Raw genomic sequence first — 15,010 nt, forward strand, 5'->3', positions numbered from 1 at the left:
CAGTGATGTTTTAATGGAGATCTAACAGACTTAACGTCTCTTTGCTGTTTCAACAGTTTTTTTTTTGGTTTCTAATAAACTCGTTTATTTTATGCTTTTCAGAAGTCAACTTTAGCGAGTGATGGGGGCCAATCGGGTTTCTATTACAGCGCCATGCAGCGGGTTGGAGGGGGTACAGCTAACCAGTTAAATGCAGTGAAGTTCATTAGGGATGACAGATCTGGAGTCAGGGGGGCGAAGAGGGGCCTGGATGGGATTACGGGTATTTACTGTGAAAGGGACCCCGATGAGCTGAAGCTTTATTGTTTAGAAAATTAAAGTCATTTTTTGTTCCAGCTGTAAATAAACTGGAAGGAGACAAAGAAAAAAACAGCGCTTCCTTTGTTGAGTTTTTTCTGTCTCTTGCTAATAATCCGACTGCTTTCATGAACAGAAGATCATTTTAGCTGCTTTGACGGATGGCGAGTTCGGTCGAGGTCGACGTTTACGGGGAAAAAAAACCTGGACCATCGAAAGCTGGAAGAGGAAGAGGAGGTCACCTGAAGAGGAAGAGCCTGCACGAGGCGGCAACGTGCTAACGCTAACTAGCGATAACCAACGCCGAGGCTTCTGGAGGTTTTTGGTGACACGAATGTCGACCTCACGGCGAATGGAAAGTCAGGAGGATCGATGACGTCGGTCTGGTTCAACCTCCGGGGATCACGATCGTTGGAGGAAGGTTTTCTCGTCCCAAAAGCATCCGAGATACGAGTGGATGTTGAGCAACCCAGTCAACACAAAGACGGACCTCCACTCAGCGCCTCTTAAATTGGATCCAGGAGACTTCAGTGAATGAAGCCTCTGTGCTTTTCTTATGGAGGCACACACACACACACACACACACACACACACACACACACTTGTGCAATCAGCCTCACCGAGCTGGCAGCGAGCAGCTGTCTGGCTGCAGTTTGCCTCAATGAGAGAGACCAGTGGGGGGGGGGACCTCCAGGAGGCCGACCCCCCCCCAGCCTACATTCTTATTTACAGTAGAAGAGGCTCATTAATAACACAATGACTTTGATTTCAAACTGAAACAAACAAGATGGTGAGTTCAGTAGAAACCACAGCTTTAAGTTCTTAAAGGGACCGTCGTCACGGACGACTGTCTTTGAAGCATTTCGGCCGTCTCCATCTTGGAAGTGGACGTATCTGGACTGAGGAGGAGTGACGTAGAAACGTCGTAAACATCTCTGGTGTCGCCTGTCAATCACCTTGTAGCCCCGCCCTAAAGCATCCCCTGCTTTATGGTCTGTTTGACTCTAAATGAACATAATTTACTAAATGAACATCACGCTGTATTGAAGAAGACTTGAAACTAGAGATTGAGACCAAAAACTAATGTTTACAATGTTTACTGAGGGAATACATCAAGAGAAGTAGAGTCATTTATATAGACTTCTATACAACCAGAGGAGTCGCCCCCTGGTGGTCAGTAGAGAGAATGCAGCTTTAACACATGAAGCATAGACTTCTATACAACCAGAGGAGTCTTACTGTTTTACAACTGCAGCCAGAGAAAAAAAAAATCCGTTCATTGACGTCAGACTAGATTTTCACATGAACTGCATCAACGAGTCGAGGAGTTCCCAGAAACCCTTTCACCATCAGTGATGTCACTCTCTCCGGGGGAAAGACGCACGCACACACCAAGCGCTGCAGTGACGTTTTAAAAAACACGGAGGAATGTGAGAATAAAAATCGGGCTCAAACATTTGTTTGCATTTAGACGAATATGTTGTTATTTATTTATTTATATGAAAATGTCATCGTATGAATCTACACATCTGCTGTCCAGAATTCTTAGATCTCTAAATATAAACCTCACGGAGCCGATAAACATCCGAACACATCAAAGCACCACCTTCCTCCTCCTCATCATCTCTGAGATGAAGATCCCTCCACTTATTTTCCTGTTTAAAAAAAGTAAACAAACAGCTGAAAAACAAACAACTCCTCTTCATCCCCTTCTGAAGCAGCAGTGCTGCCCCCGAGTGGCCGAGTCGCCACATTACAGCTGCACCCAAACGAAAAAACACAACTTTATCTGTGGAAGGATTTTACAAATGCTTTAAAATGTGTTAATTAACCAGATGCAAAACGTTAGAAATAAGTAATTTATTATTAATTAATAAGAAAGAGATTATGAAGATGCATCGTTCTGCACGAAGAGTACTTTTACTTTAAGTATATTTTGATACCAATACTTCTGAAGTTTTACTTAACGGGTGACGAAGGTTCATCTGATAATAACGGTTTTATTTTAATAATATAGCTATTTATTTTAGAGAGATTGTTAAAATGATATGCAGATTATGTCAAATTCTAGAAGTTATAGTTTTATTCCGATAGTTTGAGGGTTTAAGCTCTGGAGAAAGAACAATATACAGAAGAAAAACTTAATGGAAAGTCCTTTTGAATCCACAAAGGAAGTCCGAACGTAAAAATGTAAATCACGTAGACCGGTATTCGGTCCGCGTGTTCGAGTCCAGAGACAGAAACGCATCAGAACGTCACCACTTTGGTTGCTTTGGGTTTGGTCTTCTTCACCGGGAGGTGGACGTCCTCGTGGTCCGCGCTCATGTTGTTGGACAACCAGGGAACCGTCACCGAGTTCGCTGGAGGGACGAAGAGGAAGAGGGACGAAGAGGAAGTGAAAAAAATGCTCCAGATCCATAAAATATAAAAAACACATCTATGCTACACATCGTGATAATAAAACTATAAAATAAAAGACGGTTCCTGTTCATTGTTGAGTCGCCTCGTTGTCGTGATTATCACATATATATATAATAATATTTATTATATCTTATATGTCGTATTTATACTCACTTGCATTCTGATGTTCAGGACAATCCTTCTGAAAATGTTCCACTGAGCCACAAACACGACAGGCACCTCCTGCAGGAGCACAGACGGACATTTAAACTGCTGGAAAACCACTTAATTCAGATAGATAATAGATAGATAATATAAATAAATAAAATGTGTAAATATATATATATATTTATGATGAATATCTGGGTTTGAACCTTGAGCGTAGAGGCCTTTGGGATTATCCGGGCAGCCTCGAGACAGATGTCCAGTTTTACTGCAGATGAAGCACTTAGCATACGGGTGTTCGCCTGAGACACAGAGGAGCGTTAGAGATCAACAATGGAGCAGACCCCCCCCCCCCCCCCCCCCCCCACACCCCCGGGTGTCCCCCTCCTCCAGACGTCCCCCGGATCCTCACCCAGAGCCGGGTCCACTTTGGCTCGACACTTCTGGACTTCGTGTTCGGTGGAGCCGCAGCGGTAGCAGATGTCTCGGCCCATCTCCTCGTCGCCGTCGGCCTCCGGACAGTCGGCCAATCCGTGGCCGGGCTTCCTGCAGTTAAAACACAGCTGCAGGGAGACAAGGAGACAAGGAGACAAGATAAGAACAATAAGAGGAGAAATAAAAAAAAGAGCACACTTTCTACATTCCATCCAGTTTTAAAAAGCTCATCGCCCTCCGTCCCCCTCTCACCATGTTGTTCTTCTTGTTGTCCTGCCTCTTCACTCGTCTGTCTTCTCGTCTTCGGTCCTTCTTCAGCGCCGTCTCCAGGTCCTCCCGGAGCTCCAGTCCTCCTCCTCCTCCTCCGACCCCCCGAGGCAGCGGACGTCCGCTCTGCTGCAGGAACTCCAGGAAGCCGTTGACGTCTTCGCTCTTGTAGTCTTTCTTCGGCCGGTTGGGTTTCTTCAAAGCTGATCCTCCGGGCTGGGTCCCCCTCAGACGATCCCTCTGGGGGCCGTAGTTAGAGCTGCCTGGGGGACTACCACCACCACCACCTCCCCCTCCTGCTCCTCCTGCTCCTCCTCCACCTCCTCCTGCTCCCCTCAGCTGCGTCCATGGAGTGGCCTCTGCTGGCTTGTGTTTGTGGATGTTGTTGGCTCTCGCCCACCGCGTCATGACTGAACCTCCAGAAGCTGAAGAATTCAATATAACTTTTACGTTTCAGACTCTCAGCTGACAGATTATGACATCACATCATATCACGTGACGAGCTCATGGAATATGAAATATATAAAAGAGTTAAGGTGAAAAAAAACATTCACTGATCAATCAACACTTTTACTTTAAGTACTTTTACTCAAGTGAGGTTCTTCTTGTACTGAAGTATTTTCGCACTGAGGTATTGATACTTTTAACTTTTAAAAACACGTATAATTGACTAAGATAACTGTCTAAATTAATTCAGCTTAACTGTCGCTAGTTCTCGGATCTCTGACTTCATTAACAGAAAATATGTTAAGACAAAAACAAGAAATAACTTGTTTTTAGCATGTTATGCTAGCAGCTAAGCTAACGTCAACACACAGATGTATCAACGTTTTTTAGAGAAAAGTCACTTTTATCTTTAATGAGTTAATTTAATAAAACAAAACGTGGAAGATTAAACTCACCGGCAGAACGCGTCGTTTAATAAAAGCTCTTTATAAATTAAAAACAACGTTACGTGGAGAGGTTTCAGCCCATGTGTTGGTATTCCTACCGGAAGTGCTTCTTCTTCGACAGTTTGTTTGTATTGTTGCATCGCAAACCATCAAGAAAGTTCCACAGCGCCCCCTGCTGCAGGTTGATGTGAACAACAACCCGAACATTTAACTGGTTAACTTGTGCAAAATATATGAATAGAAATATAAAGGCAAATATTTATCGTCTGTCAGTTTATAAAATATATTATTATTATTATTATATAATATAATATATATAACATATATATGAATAAATACCAATGAGACGAGTACATCATTAAAACAAAAGTAAAGTAAGTACTTTCTAAATTGAATACACTCATATATGTAATATTTCTATGCTATAAATACATAATTTTGTAATGATTTATTTATTATCATGTGCACACAAAAAATACAGAAAAGCAGTAGTTGAAAATTACAATTGTGTGGCTCATTAAATAAAAGAAAGAAATATATATTTTTTTTAAAAGAGAATAAAATTGTTCAAAATGGTGTAGAAGTGTAAATATTAGCACAAAATATAACATATTTATATATAAAATAAAATGAAATATATGTGTGGTAGACAGTAATTGCAAAGTGATTAAGACATTTCTTTGCTTCCATTAAGAAAAATAAAGTTGTTAAAATAAAATTATTTTTACAAGTAGTATCAGCTAATTGTGCTTGAATCATACCTCATTTTATTTAATGATTATTGTAGAAACATTCAAATGCTGCTAATTTTAATAGCGCAGCTGGTTGAGATGGAGCTAATTTATTTAAACCAATGTTTTTTTTAACTATTGCAATTCAAATCTTCTGCAAAGTAACTTCAGCTGTGAAGTTAAACAGCTGATGCTCCTTAAAGTGTCGAGGGGGCCCTGAAGGCCTCATTCTGCCTCTCCTCTGACGTCATGCTGCAGCTCGTCCTCGCTGCGCTGCTGCTGGTTGAAGCCGCGCAACTCGGTGAGAATGCACACGTTGTTTCAGTATCTGGAAAACAAACAAACAAACAAACAAACAAACAAACAACATCTTCTCTCGCGTCTGTTTCTTTCAGTCGCCTGCAGTCCTGTACCGGGCGGTGAGGCCAGTCCGTCTGATCAATGATCAATAATCCATATTAATGCTCGCCGTGCGTGCTCTTGATGTTTTAATTGTGTGTTTTCTTACAGCGTCTCAGCAGGATGACATCATCGAGCTGGTGAAATACCTGGATTCCAACCCGGAAACTCTAGAAGGTCAAAGTTTCACCTGGAGACTATTTAAAAAAAAAATATATATATATATATATTTTTTTTTTAATCTGCAGCTGAGAAGTAAATTGTGTAACGAAGAATTAAAATCATTTTTTATTCATCATATTTTAAACAGAACTGTTGGCAAAGGATCACGCGGTGTTGGAGGGAGACCTGGTGCTGTCGGTGAGTAGAAGTACACTAGTACCTTTACTCTGATACTGACTGTACTAGTACCTTTTACTCTGATACAGTCTGTCCTAGTACCTTTACTCTGATACTGACTGTACTAGTACCTTTACGCTGATACAGTCTGTCCTAGTTTCTTTACTCTGATACGTCTGTCCTAGTACCTTTACTCTGATACTGACTACTAGTATCTTTACTCTGATACAGTCTGTCCTAGTACCTTTACTCTGATACGTCTGTCCTAGTACCTTTACTCTGATACTGACTACTAGTATCTTTACTCTGATACGTCTGTCCTAGTACTTTTACTCTGATACAGTCTGTCCTAGTACCTTTTACTCTGATACGTCTGTCCTAGTACCTTTACTCTGATACTGACTGTATGTACTAATACCTTTTTACTCAGAGTATTGTCCGTAACGTCAGCTCCAAAGAGAAGAAATGCTGACTCTGCATGTTTCGTGTTTGACCCGCAGAGCGACCGCAACGCCGTGAGCCGCGTTTGGCCGACGTCGGTGATCCCGTACGTCATCGGTCCGGATTTAGGTGAGCGGCCCGGCATCAGGCTTGTGACCCACGAGTTCATCTTTCTATGCTCACGATGTTTTCCTTCTGCAGCCGCTAAGAGGCAAGAGATCGTGTCCGCCATGGCGATGGTGTCCGAACACACCTGCATGTCGTTCCCCGAGAGGACCTACGAGGCCGACTACCTGCACTTCATGCACAGCAAAGGGTACGAAATTGGGCAATAGATGTGTCGAGGTGGAAGTACTTATGATATAAATGTATATTTCATTTGGTAACATTAAATAAAACCATTCCAGCTGTGCGTCGTTCGTGGGCTACCACGGCGGCAAGCAATCCATGTTCATCGGCCCCAAGTGCATCGTGGGTAACATCGTCCACGAGATTCTCCACGCTCTGGGCTTCTACCACGAGCACACGAGGATGGACCGCGAGCAGTACATCAAAATTCTGCCCAACAACATCATGGCGGGTAAAGTACCTGTTGGATACTTGGGACGTGTACAAATACTCCGTTTTGATCGTGTGTGTGTATTCGGTCAAATGTTCCGACCTTCGGCGCTCCACGTGCACGACCTTCAACGCACTGCGAGGACGTTCCACGACATCTTGCTTGCGTTCCTCTTTTCTGGCCCACAATCCTTTGCACCGCAGCCGTCCGACAGAATGCAGGAAACAGGAAGTACTTTACAGGCTGTCGTCTGTGCTAAAGTACGAGATTTGAAACCCTTGTTTCATACTCGACCCCGATTGGCTCCTTAGCTGTGATGTCACGTATCCTGCAGGTAAGAGTTCAGGTGTACCTCCTCCCATCAGTTTAATGAGGCCGCTGCTTTTCAGGGATGGAGAGAAACTTCAAGATTCAAGACGGCGTGACCTTTGACCTCCGCTACGACGTGAAGTCGATCCTGCACTACGGAAGGTAACGAGACGCCGGCGCTCCGCTCGCGTGTTTGTGAAGACGAGTCGATGGCGTGAACTTTGTTGTTTTTGTGCGTCAGCGACTTCTTTTCAGCTAACGGCCGTCCCACCATCGTGGCCAACACGGCCACAGCGGAGATGGGCCAGAGGGTCAAGATGACCGAGACGGACATCAAGCGAGTCGGCATCCTCTACCACTGCGGTACTGCGCGTACTTCTACCGCCGGCTGGGTTCTGGGAAGTATTAATACACGAAACCCGTGACACTTTTTTCTTTTCTGTCTCCAGATTCCCCTAAAAGCTGGATGAGGGACATCCCCGTGAACAACACGGCGGAGGAAGAGCAAACTCCTGCTCCCTCTTCATGGGTGACGCTGCAGCAGCTGAACAACGCCACTAGAGGGCAGAATGGCACCAGCAGTGGGATGGACCAGTCTAATTATTAATAAAACCGTCAGAACTCATTGTGTTACCTTTTTTAATATACAGTAAAAAATATTGTAAAATGGGTCTCGAGTCTTTAATTTTACTACTATATAGTCCAAAAAAGATTTATCTATTTGGTACAAAAGATCACTAAACATCCTGGAAGATATGATGCAGATATTACATGTTGTTCTCCTGGTGTCCACTAGGGGCGTCACTGCTGTATTATGCAGATATTACATGCTCTCATGGTGTCCACTAGGGGTGTCACCGCTGTATTATGCAAATATTACATGTTCTCATGGTGTCCACTAGGGGCATCACTGCTGTATTATGCAGATATTACATGTTGTTCTCCTGGTGTCCACTAGGGGCGTCACTGCTGTATTATGCAGATATTACATGTTGTTCTCCTGGTGTCCACTAGGGGCGTCACTGCTGTATTATGGAGATATTACATGTTGTTCTCCTGGTGTCCACTAGGGTTAAAATAGACTTTAGTTTTACGACGTGAACATTTAAAGGGTTAACTGGGTTTCAGTATCACGTTTAGTCACCAGTTAACACGGTCACTGGTTCAACCAAAACACCTGCAGCTCTGAACCAGCCGAACGGTTTTAATTCAACATTTAAAGTTTCTAACGACACTCAGAAGTTCCTTTAGGAGTATTTTAGAAAAACTTGTAAGTGCTGAATTATAGATTTAAAATTATAGTTCTGCACTTTAAGCTGTTTGAAAAAATGTTTTTTTATTCCAACCCAAAAGTAAATCCCAAATCTTCACTTTCCTGTGAACAAGAGAAGATTAATTGATTAATTGCGCTGCTGTTGATCGACTAATCGATTACATTCTGAATCGACTAAAAAACCGTTAAAACCCAAAAAGGAGGAAACCTCTAAAAGTTAAACCCTCTGAACGAGATGCTGACAAGAAGAAGCTGCGCGTAAAAACGAGTGGCGCGTGCACGTCGATCCGGTAACGTGCGCGTCAGTTCCTCCTCCTCCTCCTCTTCCTCAGCGAGCCCAGCTGAGAGCTCAGACCCCGAAGAGGAGCGCTTGCACGCGGACTCCCCTCCTCGCGCCTCATCGGTTCAATCTCCTGCGGGGCTCTGAGCGCCGGACCCCCGGCTCGCTCAGTCCGGCTCCGGTGGACCTCCGCCGGGTACTTTCCTGCAGATTCCCGGAAAGAAAGAATTAACTTTTAAAGTTGAGGAGCTTCTATTGCAGTAAGTCTCGGTCTGAACGTTGATTCTGTAACATCTCATTAATGTATGTATTTATATTATTGATTTAATGTCATCCAGGATTTCCTTTAGGTCAGCTACTTGTTTACTTATTAGAAATAAATTCTGACTGGACAAAATTAATTGCACAAATATATATACAGTATATACATATATATATATATGTGTGTATATATATATACAGTATGTATATAATATATGTATATATATACGTATATGTGTATGTATACAGTGTATATATATATAATATACGTATATCTATATTTGTGCAATCAATTTTTAATTAATTGCACATATTTTAATTAATTGCACAAATTAATTAAATATATTAATATGTATATATATATATATATATAATTATTAAACATTTCTTCAAATGTGTCTGTTCCTGAATCAAATAATATATTATGTATGTTACCATATGTTACCATATGCTTATATTGTGCAATTAATTAATATATATATATATAAATCTTCAATCCAAAAAACACACAGCTCTTCAGTGACAGTTTGTAAAATCTAAACAAATCAATATAATTGATCTGTTTGTTTCCTTCCTCTCATCATCTCTGAACTGAGATGATGAAGATGAACAGCACTTTAAAAAAAAAACATTTCCTGTTCAAAAGCTCGAAAATCACGAATTATTAACCCGACTGAAAGACAGCGTTTTATCCTCAAGGTGTTTTTATCACTCTACATGTAAAGGTCCTGTTACATTGTGATGCGTTCAGGCTCTGCTCGGTGAAAACGAGAAGGTAAATGATAACGTTCTCATGGTGCGTTCACATGTAATCTAGTAAAATGTAGTGTTGGTGATAAACTAGAATAAATAAAAAACATTCAGGATCCTAGAAGACCAGCTGAACAACAAACAACAAAGAGATCTGTATCTGTTAATATGGATCGATAATCAGAATCAGAGCCTTTTATTGCTGCGTATGCAACAATAGACAATAACATTAACATCAACACAATGCGAGAATTAAGAATGTAAATATAAAATAAAGTGCACAGACGGGCAGATTTCAGTACTTTAACCAGTGTAAGTAAGTTTAAAGTGACAAGTGTATTTAAAATGAAGAGTTAAGTGTATTTAAGTGTATTTAAGTGAAGAATTAAGTGACCAGAAGGAAACTGTCCTGGGGGTTGTCCTGTCCATGAGCCCCGACTGCCGACAGGAAGAAGCTGTTTGTGTGGCCTGAGGTCTTGGTCCTGATGGACCTCAGCCTCCTGCCAGAGGGGAGAGACTCAAACCGTTTATGTCCAGGGTGAAAGCGGTCGGCCACCATCTTTCTTGCTCGCCTCAGGGTCCTTGAAGCGAACAGGTCCTGAAGGGACGGCAGGTTGCAGCCAATCACCGTCTCAGCGGAGCGAATGATACGCTGACAGTGACGGAGGAGAAGAGGATGGACTCGATGATGGCGGCGTAGAAGTGCACCGTCATTGTCTTTGGCAGATATCTAAAAGTTATACTTTCTCCTTTTGCTCTCTCTCTCTCTCTCTCTCTTTCAGGTCACATGGCTTCACGTTGACCGTTGCCATGGCAGCTGCTCACGACGCCCACTGCCTGTCGGAGCTCGCCGGCCTCCCCAACAGGAACCTCAGCCTCGTCTCCGGCGCCCGGCCCTGCAACCGGAGCGCCGGCAGGACCTCGCCGTACACCCCGCAAGCCACCGCCGCCTTCGCCTTCGCCATCACCTTCATGATGGTCTTCACCATCGTCGGGAACATCCTCGTCATCATCGCCGTGCTGACTTCCCGATCCCTGAAGGGGCCCCAGAACCTCTTCCTGGTGTCGCTGGCGGCGGCGGATATTTTAGTTGCGACGCTCATCATCCCGTTCTCGTTGGCCAACGAGCTGCAGGGCTACTGGGCGTTCAGCTCCGTGTGGTGCGAGATCTACCTGGCCCTGGACGTTCTCTTCTGCACCTCCTCCATCGTGCACCTGTGCGCCATCGCACTGGACCGCTACCTGTCCATCTCCCGGCCCGTGACCTACGGCGCCAGGCGCACCCCCGCACGCATCAAGGCGGCCATCGTGGTGGTCTGGCTGATCTCCGCGGTCATCTCGTTCCCGCCTCTCCTCACGCTGGACAAGAGCGAAGGAGGCGAAGAGGAGTGCGAGCTGAACAACGAGCGCTGGTACATCCTCTACTCCACCATCGGCTCCTTCTTCGCCCCCTGCGTGATCATGATTCTGGTGTACGTGAAGATTTATCAGATCGCCAAGCAGCACACGCGTCGCCCGTCCGGACGGAAGCAGGAGGCGGCGGAAGGAGGCGAAGCCAGCGCGGGAACCAACGAGCCTCCGGCGAAGTTATCCGAGCAGTCGCAGCAGAATGGGGATCGAGGAGGTGCGGCGGCCGGCCAACGAGAAGAAGTCCCGAAAGACATGTCCATCACGTCACTTCAAAACCCTCCCGGGAGCCGGGTCACTCAGCCCTGCCCTGCCGAGTCTGTCCAAACATCCACTTCTTCCCCGCCAGTCCCCCAAATCCCCTCAGTTGTTCCCCGCAAAGAGCCCCGGACACATCCTGCCGAAGAGGAGGAGGCGCTCCCCGACAACTCTTCCAGCTTCGGTTCCGAACTGGGCGAGAACGGTAAAGACAAGACGAACGCGGCCGACGAGCGAACGTTTGGAGCGTCCCAACGCAAAGGGTTCGGAGGTCAGATGCTGAACCTGGCCTGCAGGTACAAGAAGACCATGGCCACTGCGTCCGGCATCAAGTTGGTACCCGAGGAGGCGACGAGCATTCAGGGGACGCCCTCGTCACGCCGCAAGGCCATGGCAAACCGGGAGAAGAGGTTCACCTTCGTGCTGGCGGTGGTGATGGGCGGGTTTGTGATCTGCTGGTTCCCCTTCTTCTTCTCTTACTCTCTTCAGGCGGTGTGCCCCGAGACCTGCGCTATCCCCAACCCCCTGTTTAAATTCTTCTTCTGGATTGGATACTGCAACTCCTGCCTTAACCCTGTCATTTACACCGTCTTCAACCACGACTTCAGGAAGGCCTTCAAGAAGATACTGTGCAGGGACGCCAAGGGCACCTTCTTCTAGGGAAAATTCTTCAAGGGGACCTTCTTCTAGGGGACCTTCTTCAAGGAGACCTTCTTCTAGGGGACCTTCTTCAAGGAGACCTTGTTCCAGGGGACCTTCTTTTAGGGGACCTTCTTGAAGGAGACCTTCTTCTAGGGGACCTTCTTCAAGAGAACCTTCTTCTAGGGGACCTTCTTCAACGAGACCTTGTCCCAGGGGACCTTCTTTTAGGGGACTTTCTTCAAGGAGACCTTCTTCTAGGGGACCTTCTTCAAGGGGACCTTCTTCTAGGGAACCTTATCCAAGAGAACCTTCTTCAAGGAGACCTTCTTACAGGGGACCTTCTTTTAGGGGACCTTCTTCAAGGAGACCTTCTTCTAGGGGACCTTCTTCAAGAGAACCTTCTTCTAGGGGACCTTCTTCTAGGGAACCTTCTCCAAGAGAACCTTCTTCTAGGGAGGAAAGCTGGAGTTGAGACGGTTCATCTGGACGCATTCAAGTCTTTTCTTTGTGGTCTTGACCGGGATTGACCTTCTTCAGCATCGAACGTAAACACTTGTACATTAAGGAACGAACTGTCGTCCAACGTCGCATCCCCTTGTTTGTCAAAGCCGCGGTCAAGTGGCCGAATCAATTATCTTTAATGTTATTTAAGAATACGGCGTAATTGAATATTCAATGACCCTGAAGACGAATTATTTGATTACGTATTGAAACGGAAGTCAAGAGGGTACAGGGTCTGTGTTCAGTAATTTAATGTACGAATGCGGTCTCTTTGTTTGTGTGTGTGTGTGTGTGTGTGTGTGTGTGTGTGTGAGCAGAGGAGCCTCTGGGTTCTACTGGAAGAGAATAAATATCACTAAGTGTCTTTTATCGGAGATTAAAAAAAAGAAAAAAAAGGCACTCAAGGAACAGGAGATCGCTTCTTCTTCTTCTTCTTCTTCTTTTCGGTTTCTTCCTCAAAGAGAAGATGAAACTTGGAGCTTTTATTCCCGAGTGTCTGACCTGCTTACGCCTCCCTGTGGGAACATCTCACGGAGGCCACCGCCGGCGGCTTCACGGGAGATGGAGACGCCTTTCATGTTTTACTTTCATCACTAAAAAGGTACTTATTTACTCAAGTACTTGTACTTTTGACTCCATTACATTAACCAGCTACGTCCTGCAGGTAAAACCACGTATCTCCAGATTCCTCCTTAAGATAAATACACTCTTTCAAAGGCCTCGATACGAAGATCTCATAGAAAATGATGAATTGATGTAGATTAAACCAGACAACAGGTATAAAGGAGGTATTATGAAACATATACATGTTACTGATCAATCAATACTTTTACTGCAGGACTTCTACTTGTACTGGAGTATTCTCACAGCGTGTTATTAGTACTTTTACTTCAGTAAAGGGTCAAATACTTCTTCCACCTCTGGAAGTATTGATTTATTTCCTATACTTAACGAACACAATGGACGGTGAGCTGATGAAGACGCTCCTCCTCCTCACTGTGTGTGTGTGTGTGTGTGTGTGTGTGTGTGTGTGTGTGTGTGTGTGTGTGTGTGTGTGTTCTGTGCACACTTGTAAGACTTTTGAACTGAACTGAACTTCTTTTAGTCCAACTGAAATTAAATTGCATGTTTGTTGTTTGGCTGAAGCTCCGTTGATCTTCCTCCGTTCTTTAAAACCAGACCAAGCATCCTGACATACAATTCAATCTCCCGGAGGTTTTTACCACATTAGCGAGAACTCGTTCATACTAAACCGTCCCAGAATGCATTGCGTCTGGGAGCCCGTTTAAAGCTGTTATTACGCCACTTTGTTAAGTTTCAATATGTTTTCACGCGAGAAAGTACACCGTCTTCCCGGATACATCACGATGCTAATTTAGTAAATCGTGATCCCGTTCTCTTCGTCACTCATCCACCTCCTTAAAATATGGCAAATGGTTGCAAAAAAAACAAGATGGCGACGGCCAAAACGTCGAACTCGAGGCTTCAGTACACAAACCAACGAGAGATGTACATCAAATAATCTTCACTAATGAACTTTAATGATGTTTGAAGTGTAAAGTAAGAAGCTAACGTCTCCTCCACTAAGCTAAAGGACTAGCGTCCTAGTGAGGGGCGTCCACCGACCTGTTAAATATATCAGACGGCTGAACGTTAACGTGTCTTCAGCTTCTGTTGAACACAGACCTGTAAACAACAAACACTGACTTTGAGACCAGGGAACAAGAAGTGACTCCTTTCCTGGTTTTAGGACTCCTTCCGGCAGACCTCTGAGCTCCGCTAACGAGCTCCGCTAACGAGACGGTTTTAAAGATTTTCTTTTTGGTATTTTGTGATTTCAGTCGACTTCTCCTTCTGTCTTCCTGTCTCTGCTGCCGTGTCCCAGTTTCATGCTTTTACTTTGAAGCCTCGTCACATTCAGGGGGTTTTGAGAATAATGGAATCAAACAGTTTAGTGTCGCTGCTTCCCTGACCTTTGACCCTAAAACACTGTGGGAAAATTGTCTTATTTGTCCTCGTGACAGCAGCGTATTTGATAAAATAATTGCCCTAAAACAAAAAAAACACCACGAGTTCTATCTGCGAAAATGAAAGGTGATAATTAACTAATTAGCTTGCGCTGTGTAATTGAATGTGAAAAAAGCAGAAAGCGTTGTTGATGTCTGGCAGTGAAGACACACTTGTGATTGGCTCGTAATTAAAGCTGTTAAAACCCTCCAGTGGGGTAATTTTGTGTCATTAGGACAACGCTTTCATCTACCGGGGTTCCTGTCTGCCGATGCTGCAGAGTTATTAATTAAATAAGAAAGAAAGAATATTTATTTAATTCCCCGTTTGTGAGACTTGAAAACGTTCTTCTTCTTCTTCTTCTTCTTCTTCTTCTTCTTCTTCTTCTTCTTCTTC

General features: G+C 44.3%; 3 protein-coding genes across 4 annotated transcripts; 2 read left to right on the forward strand and 1 right to left on the reverse strand.

The window, feature by feature from the left end:
* Window positions 1–2,277: 2,277 nt before the first annotated feature.
* On the reverse strand, window positions 2,278–4,576 carry zcchc9 (zinc finger, CCHC domain containing 9). Its single transcript, XM_034547609.1, has 6 exons — window positions 4,467–4,576; window positions 3,550–3,989; window positions 3,275–3,425; window positions 3,072–3,164; window positions 2,872–2,940; window positions 2,278–2,657 (listed from the first exon to the last, which is right to left on the reverse strand). Exons 2-6 carry the CDS (start codon window positions 3,970–3,972, stop codon window positions 2,545–2,547), a joined length of 849 nt encoding a protein of 282 aa, XP_034403500.1. The 5' UTR covers window positions 3,973–3,989; window positions 4,467–4,576; the 3' UTR covers window positions 2,278–2,544.
* An 857-nt stretch (window positions 4,577–5,433) lies between these two features.
* LOC117740937 (low choriolytic enzyme) lies at window positions 5,434–7,850 on the forward strand. 2 transcript variants are annotated; one of them, XM_034547608.1, is made up of 10 exons: window positions 5,434–5,489; window positions 5,584–5,607; window positions 5,699–5,764; window positions 5,898–5,947; window positions 6,427–6,496; window positions 6,569–6,683; window positions 6,775–6,947; window positions 7,316–7,397; window positions 7,477–7,598; window positions 7,685–7,850. In XM_034547608.1, exons 1-10 carry the CDS (start codon window positions 5,438–5,440, stop codon window positions 7,840–7,842), a joined length of 912 nt encoding a protein of 303 aa, XP_034403499.1. In that variant the 5' UTR covers window positions 5,434–5,437; the 3' UTR covers window positions 7,843–7,850. The 2 variants fall into 2 exon arrangements, with proteins under 2 accessions (XP_034403499.1, XP_034403498.1); XM_034547607.1 differs by having other exon boundaries at window positions 5,476–5,607.
* A 2,759-nt stretch (window positions 7,851–10,609) lies between these two features.
* Window positions 10,610–12,124, forward strand: LOC117740647 (alpha-2B adrenergic receptor). Its single transcript, XM_034547169.1, has one exon. It carries the CDS (start codon window positions 10,610–10,612, stop codon window positions 12,122–12,124), a length of 1,515 nt encoding a protein of 504 aa, XP_034403060.1.
* The last annotated feature ends 2,886 nt before the right edge of the window (window positions 12,125–15,010 follow it).

Source organism: Cyclopterus lumpus, chromosome 12 (genome assembly GCF_009769545.1).
Source record: "Cyclopterus lumpus isolate fCycLum1 chromosome 12, fCycLum1.pri, whole genome shotgun sequence".
Lineage (NCBI taxonomy): Eukaryota > Metazoa > Chordata > Actinopteri > Perciformes > Cyclopteridae > Cyclopterus > Cyclopterus lumpus.

What these genes read in the sequence shown, in the direction of transcription:
- zcchc9 (XM_034547609.1), bottom strand. Translation starts at nt 3,972, where the DNA reads ATGACGCGGTGGGCGAGAGCCAACAACATCCACAAACACAAGCCAGCA. An exon ending in ACAACAAGAAGAACAACATG is followed by an intron (nt 3,426 to 3,549) that starts GTGAGAGGGGGA and finishes GTCTCCCTGCAG; the next exon opens with CTGTGTTTTAACTGCAGGAA. An exon ending in CAAAGTGGACCCGGCTCTGG is followed by an intron (nt 3,165 to 3,274) that starts GTGAGGATCCGG and finishes TCTGTGTCTCAG; the next exon opens with GCGAACACCCGTATGCTAAG.
- LOC117740937 (XM_034547607.1), top strand. Translation starts at nt 5,496, where the DNA reads ATGCACACGTTGTTTCAGTATCTGGAAAACAAACAAACAAACAAACAA. An exon ending in CAACCCGGAAACTCTAGAAG is followed by an intron (nt 5,765 to 5,897) that starts GTCAAAGTTTCA and finishes TATTTTAAACAG; the next exon opens with AACTGTTGGCAAAGGATCAC. An exon ending in AGGGAGACCTGGTGCTGTCG is followed by an intron (nt 5,948 to 6,426) that starts GTGAGTAGAAGT and finishes TTTGACCCGCAG; the next exon opens with AGCGACCGCAACGCCGTGAG.
- LOC117740647 (XM_034547169.1), top strand. Translation starts at nt 10,610, where the DNA reads ATGGCAGCTGCTCACGACGCCCACTGCCTGTCGGAGCTCGCCGGCCTC.